We start from the raw sequence: 10501 nt of genomic DNA on the forward strand, positions 1-10501 counted from the left end.
TGCCCAGGGCTGGCCCAGAGACAGTGTCTTTGGGAGGTGCAGGGTTCAAATCTCCCAACCTGCTGAGCTAACCCTTTTAGGGCTAGGGTGGACGATCAGGGCAGGCCATAGGGTTCAAATCAGGACTCCTAGTGCTGGGTGGAGTGACACAGAGGGAGCAATGCTGGCCAGCAGAGTTCACTTGGCGTTTAAGTACAAGGGAGCACAAGCACAGTTTCTAGAAAGAGGTGAAGGACTAGGATCCTGCAGGTGTGAGAGGGGGACGCTGTGGGGAGGCAGCAGGGTGGTGGGATGCAAGGGGATTTCAGATGAGAATTCCAGAGGGTGTATAGTGAGGGCCTCCTGGAGGGAGGACATGCATGTGAGGGGGTGCTCTCCTCCCGGCTCCACTGCTGCAGAGGAGCCCACAGTGGAAAGAAGAGAAGCACATTTGGGGAAAAGAGAAAAATGACATCCTGGAAGATAGGCTTGTGCACTGAAAGGGCAGCAGGAAATTTGGCGCCGGTGAGAGATTTGTAGCCCTGAATTAAAGTCCCACCTGTTGGTGAGCTGGTGTATTAACCAGCCACCTTCAGTGGCTCTCCTCCGTGTTCCCTTTGGGACTGGCAGGGTGAGCCGACATCACTTTGGAGTCCGTGGGGCTTCCTGCAGCCGGAGGAGGCCCCCAAAAGCCCTGGTCCCGGATCTCCCCGCAGACCCTCGGGGACAACCCGGAACAAAGCAAACTCTATGCTCGGCCCTGCACAGGCGTAGATGCGGAATGTGCGTGGCAGGATCCGGGTGCGGATGCTGCGCAGAGAAAGAGCGGTGGCATAATGCGTGCAGGGGTGGGTCCCGGAGCTTCTGCTCCGAGCCACACGGATCTCCATGCGCGCAGGGATGCCCAAACGGACGCGCCTCGGCTGGCGGCTGCCTGGGAATGCCCAGCACCGCGCCGCTGTGCGGGGCGGGGCCTCCGGAGGGCGGGGCTCTGCGGTGGGACCTGACACTCGGCAGGGCGGGGCCTGGCGGGGCCGCGGAGGGCGCCCCGCCCGCCTGGGAGCTCCACTCGGGCTCCGGCCCGCAGAGGCGGCTCCGGAGGGGCGGGCCGGCTCCACCCCCGGGCCCGCTGCCGGCCCGTCGCGCGCCCGCGCCTCCCAATTCCCGGAGCCGGGTGGGGGCTCGAGGCGGCGGCGGCGGCGGCGGTGGTGGCTCCGCTGGGCTCTGGGTTGGGCGGCCGGGCGCGGGGCCAGGGCGGGCGGCAGCAGGGCGGTGGATCGCGCCGAGGGCGGCGGCCTGGCCCGCCGAGCCATGGCGGCCCCGGAGCCGGCGCCCAGGCGGGGCCGGGAGCGGGAGCGGGAGGACGAGAGCGAGGACGAGAGCGACATCCTGGAGGAGAGCCCGTGCGGCCGCTGGCAGAAGCGGCGCGAGCAGGTGGGCACGGGCGGGGTGACTCCGCGCTCCCCGGGGGCGTGAGGCCAGGGGGCCGTGGGGGCGCTGGGGCAGCGCGGCGGCCTCTCTCCAGGGCCGGTGTCTTAGCTGGCCCTTGGACTTCTTTGGCCTGGAACCCATGCCCTGTGAGGAACCCTCCTTCCCTGAGGACCAGTCTCCTTCCAGGACCCCTCCCAAGACTTTGGGATTCACCACTAGCCCCTAGGAAATCACCCCAAACCCCTGAAGCCTGCTTCGAACCACCTCTGCCCAGCCCCTGGAGATCACCCTGGCGACTATGGGCCAACCCCGGTCCTGGCCCTCAGCTTTCCCACAGAGTGGATCAGGGCCTGCAGCGCACCCTGACCAAGGGAAGAAGGGTGTGAGCAGGGACCAAGTCCCCACCCTCACCCTTGCACAAACGGGAGCACATGTACCCCACCCCCAGGTGAACCAGGGGAATATGCCTGGGATCCAGAGCACATTCCTGGCCATGGACACGGAGGAGGGGGTAGAAGTGGTGTGGAACGAACTCCACTTTGGCGACAGGAAGGCTTTCGCAGCCCATGAGGTGAGGTCCAGCGCCAAGCTCTTCCCCAGTCCTGTCCCATGATGGCCCATGACTGTGTTCCCCACCCCCACCCCCACCCCAGGAAAAGATCCAGGCCATGTTCGAGCAGCTGGCGTTGGTGGACCACCCCAACATCGTCAAGCTGCACAAGTACTGGCTGGACGCCTCTGAGGCCCGTGCAAGGGTGAGCTACTGGGAGGTGCGGGGCGGGGCGAGGCCACAGCCCGGCGGGGCGGCTGTGGGACCCACCCGCAGTGGCGGAGCCGTGAGCCCGCCCGCCCCGCAGGTCATCTTCATCACAGAGTACGTGTCGTCAGGCAGCCTCAAGCAATTCCTCAAAAAGACCAAGAAGAACCACAAGGCCATGAATGCCCGGGTATGGGGGGTAGGCTGGAGACAGGACAGGGCGGGTGGCCACTGGGAAGGAATGGGAGTGGGACACAGGGCAGCCCCGGAAAGGGGCGGGGCGGGGCGGCTGGCAGGCTCCACAGGCCCTGCCGCTTCTCCTGGGCCCACCCGACGGAGTCCTGCGTCCGCCGCCAGGCCTGGAAGCGATGGTGCACGCAGATCCTGTCCGCGCTCAGGTGAGGACCTAGGCTTGTGCGCTGGCTTGCCCTGCTGCGCCCGACCTCTCCGGCGCCGAGTGACCCGGCTCCGCCTGCTCTCCCCCAACGCCTGCAGTTTTCTGCACGCCTGCAGCCCCCCCATCATCCATGGGAACCTGACCAGCGACACCATCTTCATTCAGCACAACGGCCTCATCAAGATCGGCTCTGGTGCTGACGGGGCGGGGATGGGCAGGGGGGCAGGGCTGGGGGAACCTGTCGCAAGTCGAGGGCAGAGGACACCCCGCGCCCCAGGCCGCTGACACCCGCTCTTTCTCCCTGCGGTCGCCTTCACAGTGTGGTACCGCATCTTCTCCAATGGTTCGTGGGGGATAGGGGTGGGGAAGGGAGGCCTGGCCAGTCCCGTCCGCTCAGTGCCGCTGCCCCTTCTTTAGCGCTCCCAGATGATCTAAGGAGCCCCATCCGTGCTGAGCGGGAGGAACTGAGGAACTTGCACTTCTTCCCACCAGAATATGGTGGTGAGTCCTGGAGGGACCTGCAGCACCTACCCAGCTTGCTCATTAGTCTTACTCATTTGCCTCACTCTTTCCTTTCAGAGGTCGCAGATGGGACCGCTGTGGACATATTCTCCTTTGGGATGTGTGCACTGGAGGTACTGGCTCCTTTCCTCCTGGCCCCCTCCCAGTTGGGATCCACCCCATCTCACTTGTGCTGTCCCCTTCCCCATGCTGGCCCTGCACCTCAGATGGCTGTGCTGGAGATCCAAGCTAATGGGGATACCCGAGTCACAGAGGAAGCCATTGCTCGAGCCAGGCACTCACTGAGTGACCCCAACATGCGAGTAAGCTGCTTGCCCCACCCCTCTGGGCCTGGCTTGATGTGCCCAGTGTAGGGCATTAAGGTACCCTAGGCAGGCCAGAGGTGTGGCCAGGCTAATGCAGGGAGGAACATGCCAGCCCCAGGCCCACTGTCAAGGAAGACTCCACTAGGAACTCATGCAGGGTTGTAGCCTGGAGGGGTCAGAGCATTGTAAGGACAAGGAAACCAGAGAGACATTCCCTGTGTGGGTACAACTAACTGTTTCATAACACTAATAAGGCTTAGAGAGGCTAAAAGCTGCCCAGGGTGGTGGAGTGAGCATTTGCATCCAGGTCTGCCTGACTCCAGGTCCAGGGCGCAGGCTCCAGCTTGCATGGAGGACTGTGGTGGGTGGGCACAGGGCAAGCAAGGGAGGTAGAGGGTGGAAGCTGCACAGCCTCTCTGGTCCAAGTCCAGTGGCTTAACTACATGACCTCTGTGAACGGGAGAGGGGAGGATGGCACCTGACTGGGCATGTGAGGCCAAGGAGGACCCCAGTGTGTGCAGGATAAGGACCAGCCAAGGTCATCTCCAGAGCTGGGCCTAAGTTGGGGTGGCCAAAAGGGGCTGAATTGTGGGTGAGAGGACCTGCATCCGTGAGTCAGGGTCATATCACCTATCCCCACAATTCCTGTGCAGGTCAAGGGCAGCAGGGCAGATGTTCTAATGGGGACGCCTTCTCCTGTGGATGCTCCTGCAGCAACCCTGAAGGGGGAGGACACAGGGGTTGGGCCTCTGGGGCCTGGGGGCTTCGAGGAGCCTGCTTTCTTCACAGTGGGGGTTAGAACAGAGCCTGCACCAGCCACCTCTCCTCTGCCCACCCAGGAGTTCATCCTCTCCTGCCTGGCCCGGGACCCTGCCCAGCGGCCCTCTGCCCACAACCTGCTCTTCCACCGCGTGCTCTTCGAGGTGCACTCGCTGAAACTACTGGCAGCTCACTGCTTCATCCAGCACCAGTGTAAGGATCAGGCAGCAGGCTGGGCCACGGGCCTGGGCTGGAACACAGAAGAGGCCCTGCAGGGCCTTGACTCAGGCCCATCACCCTGAGCACTGCTGTGGCCCACAGACCTCATGCCTGAGAATGTGGTGGAGGAGAAGACCAAAGCCATGGACCTGCATGCAGTCTTGGCAGAGGTCCCCCGGCCCCAGCGGCCCCCAATGCAATGGCGGTGAGCAGTGGCTGCCCAGCAGCCTCCCCTTTCAACTCCCTGCCTGCTCCTGGCAGGCCACCCCTCATATGCCTCCCACCCTGTGCCAGGTACTCGGAGGTCTCCTTCTTAGAGCTGGACAAATTCCTGGAAGATGTCAGGTGAGAGCTGGTGTGAGATTGGGAACAGGCACTATGGGCCTGAGCCCCCAGCCATATCCTGGTGTGTCCCCAGGAACGGGATCTATCCACTGATGAATTTTGCTGCTGCTCGGCCCCTGGGGCTGCCCCGTGTGTTGGCCCCACCCCCCGAGGAGGCCCAGAAGGCCAAGACCCCAACTCCAGAGCCCTTTGACTCCGAGACCAGGAAGGCAAGTTCCTACTCCTGCTGTGTGAGCTGTACCAGATGATGAGCACCATCTCTTGGGGTCTGCTTACCCTGCAACCAAGCTGTCCTGCAGGCTGGAAGGCCAGATCCAGACTGACCCCTTTTGCGGGCTGGGGGACAGTAGGACTGCTTGATACCCCTCTTTCCCAGAGCTCTTTATTCCTGTGGGCCCTACCCCATCCCTCTGTGCTCCAAACAGCTTTCCTCTTAGAGTCTCACCCACCCACTCCCGGCCCTGATCCCACCCCCTGGTTTGCTTATTCCCTGACACTTATGTCCTGGGGTTTCCCCCAAGCCTCCCAGGCACCATGATTCCCCAAACCTCTCTTCCTGCAGGGCTGCTGCTAGTCAGGGTCCTCTCCTAGCCAGCCTCAGCCTCTCCCTCTCTTGTTCATGTCTGTACCCACTGGGCCCTGGCAGCCCTGACTGGCTTCAGAGGTGCCCCTGGCCACCACCATTCCTCATCTGATGCTCTACCAGCCCCTGCCTGTCCTCCTTCCTCCTGACCTCCTTCCTTCCAGTGCAGCCTGAGTTCAAGTTCTGATAGGCAGAGCTTCCTGGCTTCTGGGAGTTTCAGTCCAAGCCACAGGTTCTTGAAGCCTATTCTTGCTGGCGCCCTGAACTTGTGCACTGTCACATCTAGACTGACCTCTCTGCTTCCAGAGTTCCCTCCTTTTCAAGGCATTTTCTCTACCTGTGAAATCTCCTATTCATCCTTCAGTACCCAGCCCCAATGCCTACTGGAAGTTTTCCTTAACTGCCAAGCAGCAAGCACTGAGATGTGCTTTCTGGGCTCCCCTTGGAGATTTTGATACCATTTTAATTCCTGTTGTCCTTTCTGGTTCTCTTGGCTGAGTTCCAGCCCTTGTGGGTGACCCTGTCCTCCCGGTTCCTAGGTGGTCCAGATGCAATGCAACCTGGAGAGAAGTGAGGACAAGGCCCGCTGGCATGTGAGTAGGGCCCTGGGCTGGGACAAGGCAGGGCTGCTGACTTTGACTTCACACCGACCAAGCCCTCCCGTCCCCAGCTCACGTTACTTCTGGTGCTGGAGGACAGGCTGCACAGGCAGCTGACCTACGACCTGCTTCCAAGTAGGCAATTGGGGACCCCAGGCTGCAGGCCCGAAGGTGGTTGGTGGGCGGTGCCGCAGCCTCATGCGTCCCCACGTGCCCTTGCTGCAGCGGACAGCGCCCAGGATCTTGCGACTGAGTTGGTGCATTACGGCTTCCTGCGCGAGGTGGGCGGGGTGCGCGGTGTATTGGGAGGGCACAGGGTGTACCCGGCTGCTGGTCCCCCATGTCTCCCTCCCCTCTTCAGGACGACCGTTTGAAGCTGGCCGCCTTCCTCGAGACCACCTTCCTCAAGTATCGTGGGGCCCAGGCCTGACCCTTCCGCCCTGGAGACCCTGCCCTGGCTCTGCTGGTTCAGGGCCATCCACGTGGGGAAAAGCCAAGCACCTCCTGAAACTGCCCTCTGCCTGTGAGCCTGCGAGCTGATGAACACCTGCCCTGCTAGTGAGGACCCTGGCCTCCTGCAGCAGCATGGGACCCTGAGGTGGCTCAGGGGCTGAGGCAGCCAGGGTGGGAGTAGAGGGTGGGATCAGCCCTGGACAGACCTCCACCAGGGAAAGCACTCCATCCCTTCAGGTGGAGCACCCATCCCAAGTTGGCACCACAGACCCAGGCAAGGTGCCTGGGCCTCTATTGTGATGGAGCCCTGCTGGGGTCATACCCAACGCTGGGTAGGACCAGACCTGGCTGGAAAGAGGACAGTGACCCTGGGGTTGAGACCATGGTAGCAGAAGCCCTGGTGCCATCAGGACAGCCCTGCAGCCCCCTCTCTTACCTTGCTCCGAGACAGGATCTGGTGCTCTGGCACCACCACCACTTCCCCAGCCCCTCTGATCGGCTGTTTCTCTCCTTTATCCCCTCGGCTGGAGAGGTCAGAGGTCAGGTATCCTCCCAAACCTCCTCCCTGGGGCAGCTGTATCCTGGGACCTAGGGATGTGGGCTTCTGGTTCCCTGTCTCTCTCCCACCCAACTCCTGGCTGAATTTTAGAGGTTTCATTACCTCCATAGATTCTGCCTCCACCCCCCGTGCCCTTTCTTGGACTGCCTCTCCTCCAATTTCAAATTCAGCTAAATAGACTTAAACATTTTAAATTGTATGTATAAATTTAACGCATTCAGGTTTCTGTTTAAGCATTTCAAATGTCAAACCAGGAAGGCTCACTAACTGTGTTGGTTCTATTTTGCTGCTGTAACATTTATCACAAACTTAGTGGCTCAAAACAACACAAATTTATTATAATTCTTTAGGTCAGAAGTCTGATACAAGTCTCACTAGACCAGGGTGTTGGCAGGTTGTGTGTTCCTTTCTGAAGATCCTAGGGAGAACCTGCTTCTTGCTCATTCAGGTGTTGGCAGAGTTCACTTCCATGCAGTGGTGGGTCCTGTTTTCCTGCTGGCAATCACCTGGGGGCCATTCTCCATTCCTGGGGGCCACCCACATTCCTTGACTCTCATTCCTCCACCTCTAAGGCCAGTAGCAGTAGGTCAAATCTTGGTGTGAGCCAGAGCTATCTGGTTGTCTGCATCCAGGAAGGTTCCCCATAAGGACTCCAGGGATTGGGTGGGCTCCCCCAGATAATCCAGGAAAATTGCCCCTCTCAAGGTCTCTAAGGTTAATCACATCTGCAAGCACACCTGTTGCCACAGCAACTAGCATTCACAGCTCCACTGGTTAGTGAATGGATATCTTTGGCGGGGGGCATTCTGCCTCCCATACCACCTTAACCAAAAGCCCAAAACCAAACCAGATTTGCCAAGGCACATCAAATAAATTAAATGAACAACTACAGTGAATCTCAAGTTACTTTAACCAATACCCTTTACAAATATTTTCAGATTTTCATACCTTTCACCTTAAAATTGAAGACTTCAAATAACTTACACATTCTAGGAGAGAATCCTGTTGCTAAACTGTGCTTGGCCCTCAACAATTTGAGTAGCAGATACACAATGTTGTACCCGTGATTGACCTGAACTTAGAAACACCAATACTACCATTGCTGTACTTGATAATGCCTATGTTGTTTTTCATTTTAAGTCTTATCTTTTCAGAATTATATGCATATTGTTTTAAAAATGGAATGGGGGGCAATAATAATGCAGTCTTCTACCCCAACTTTCCCCACATTCACCACTCTTAGCTGTTTCTGCAGACATTCAGAACCCATGTTTCTTGACCCTCAGGCATGCTTCAGTCCTGTTTATCGGTTGTTCTACATGAGGTGTCTCCAGGTGGCATCCTCTGGAGGGAGGAGTCCCAGTGTGACGGGCACTGTAGTTCTCTGAGTGTTGGCACAGCTTCACCACCATAGGTCTCCACACAGAACAGGGTGAACTATCCTAGGTTATATTCTCTTTCTTGCACTACCTTATTTGTTTTCTCTGGAGTTAACAATTGTCTCTCTTTTTTTGGCTTAGTTTTCTGATGTGTACACCATTCATTCATCTTGAGATTCCCCTGCATAAGTATGAGTCTCCTCTCAATGCTCAGCATCAAGGTGTAACTGACTAGTTTCTTCTTCCTGGAGTCCCCAGCTTGTGTTGTGGCCCCACTCTCAACAGGGTCCTGGGGCCCTTTTTCTTGTGACTGCATCCCATGCTTTCCTCTTTCTTTACTCATCCTGTTTGAGAAGCAACATCTTTCAAGTTGCCTGGAACAGAATGCATGAAGATTTGTCCTTATTCAAACCTCACACGTTTGTAAGTGTATCTGGGTACAAAAAGTTTAGCTCAGTTGAAAATTATTTCTCCCCAGGATTCTGAAGGTGTCATGTTGTTTTCTTCTAGTTCCAAGAACTCTTCAAGTCTCTGTGAATGCTGGCCCTTTGCCCGCAAGCTCTTCTCATTTTCTCTCAATCTTTTCTTTGCCCCAGTACTTTGAAAATTCTCAGTAACTCCTTCATCCATTATATAAAAATGGAAATTTTCTTGAATTACTTCATTTCTCCCTTATATTCTGGACAATTTATTGAGATGCCAGACTTTCTTTAAGAATTTTTTTAGATGTTGATAGAACTTTATTTTATTCATTTATTTATATGTGGTGCTGAGAACTGAACCCGGTGCCTCACATATGCTATACAAGTGCTCCACTACTGAGCCACAACCCAGCCCCAGACTTATTTTTTGAGAGGTGCAATCATGTGACTAAATGCCCAGGCTCTGGAGCAGATCTGCTGCTCCCTGCAGTGAGCTCAGCTGTGCCTGTAGTTCCTCATCTGGAGCAGTGGAGGCAGACCTTCTGCAAAGGGTCACTGTAAGGTTGGCATGAGCTCCTGTGTGAGAAGCTAGGACAGGGCCTGGCACCAAACACCTGTCCCCAAAGCTGCCCCCAGAGAGTAGTACTTGGAGCTCCCCCTGGTGGTGGTGGTGAGACCCAGCTCCAGCTTCACTCTCCAGGCTCTATCTAGCCAGTGGTGGGTTCTGTGCACTGAAGAGTACTACTTACTGAATGGTCTGGTTGTAACAGTTTTCATTTTCTAGCTATTTGGCTTTGTTGTTATGCATTCTGGAAGATTTCAACTTTATCTTTCAAGCCTATTGAATTGCTCATTTCCCTCTTACATTTTTCTTTTTTTTCTTTCTTTCTTTTTTTGGTAGCAGGAATTGAACTCAGGGGCACTTGACCACTGAGCAAAATCCCATTGTATTTTATTTAGAGACAGGGTCTCACTGAGTTGCTTAGTGCCTTGCTTTTGCTGAGGCTGGCTTTGAACTCGTAATCCTCCAGCCTCCCGAGCCACTGGAATGACAGGCGCGGCCACCGCATCCCTCTCACATTTTTCATCTGGAAGATCTCTCTCTCATTTGACTAATCTTTTTCCATAGCACTCTGTTCTTGTTTTTTTGGATGTGACATCTCCGAGGATGTCTTAGCTCTGCTTTCTTCCTCTGCTCCTTTCCTCATCCTCAAGCACTTCGATCCTGGACTTGCACTTAAGAGTGAGACGTCCTTCGTGGCTGGGGCTTCTTACCTGGTTAACTTGGAGGCAAGGCGTCTGGCTTGGCATTCTACCAGACACTCCCAGATGCCAATATTTTCTTTTGAGTTGCTGCAGAAAGCAGATTTTGTGGAGGAGGCTGGTGGCACATGTGGAGAGGCCAAGTTTTGAAAAGGAGGGTGGAGGAGGTGGTGGGAAGGGCAGGAGTCTCACTGCTCCACTTTCAGAACAGGCTCAGGTCTCAGTGCTCCTCTCCTGGAGCCCAGCAGTTACCTGCCAGTCTCGGAGGTAGGGACAGGGGCCTGGATTCTCTTCAGACACTGACATCCACAGCCCAGTGTGCTAAAGCAGCTCTGCTGTCCACCCTTCCCCAGCTCAACATCCCACATCTCTACGCTGGTAGGATTTACCTTTGTAAAACTTGTTTTCTGTCATTTTAGAGGGGTTTCAGGAGGGAGGGGAGGAAAATATTCTGCCATATTTTACTATAGGTGTCTATATTCAATTCTAAAATGTCCCGAGGTTGATTAGAGACCTTAGCCAGCGAAGA

General features: G+C 56.4%; 1 protein-coding gene across 4 annotated transcripts; it reads left to right on the forward strand.

Moving 5' to 3' along the window:
* The first annotated feature begins 319 nt into the window (after positions 1 to 319).
* Nrbp2 (nuclear receptor binding protein 2) lies at positions 320 to 8048 on the forward strand. Of its 4 annotated transcripts, XR_007109451.1 has the most exons (19): positions 326 to 1413; positions 1859 to 1981; positions 2064 to 2165; positions 2268 to 2357; positions 2525 to 2565; positions 2663 to 2757; positions 2884 to 2907; positions 2982 to 3065; positions 3144 to 3199; positions 3293 to 3388; positions 4231 to 4363; positions 4472 to 4574; positions 4664 to 4714; positions 4788 to 4923; positions 5837 to 5890; positions 5968 to 6031; positions 6122 to 6177; positions 6258 to 6454; positions 6801 to 8046. XR_007109451.1 is itself a non-coding variant. In XM_047558248.1 (18 exons), the coding sequence occupies exons 1-18, from the start codon at positions 868 to 870 to the stop codon at positions 6324 to 6326; spliced, it is 1923 nt and encodes a 640-aa protein (XP_047414204.1). In that variant the 5' UTR covers positions 327 to 867; the 3' UTR covers positions 6327 to 8042. The 4 variants fall into 4 exon arrangements, 3 of the variants coding, with proteins under 3 accessions (XP_047414221.1, XP_047414213.1, XP_047414204.1); XM_047558248.1 differs by having other exon boundaries at positions 327 to 1413; positions 6258 to 8042; XM_047558265.1 differs by lacking the exon at positions 5968 to 6031 and having other exon boundaries at positions 320 to 1413; positions 6036 to 6177; positions 6258 to 8048.
* Positions 8049 to 10501: the final 2453 nt, after the last annotated feature.

The sequence above is a fragment of the Sciurus carolinensis genome, chromosome 1, assembly GCF_902686445.1.
Source record: "Sciurus carolinensis chromosome 1, mSciCar1.2, whole genome shotgun sequence".
Lineage (NCBI taxonomy): Eukaryota > Metazoa > Chordata > Mammalia > Rodentia > Sciuridae > Sciurus > Sciurus carolinensis.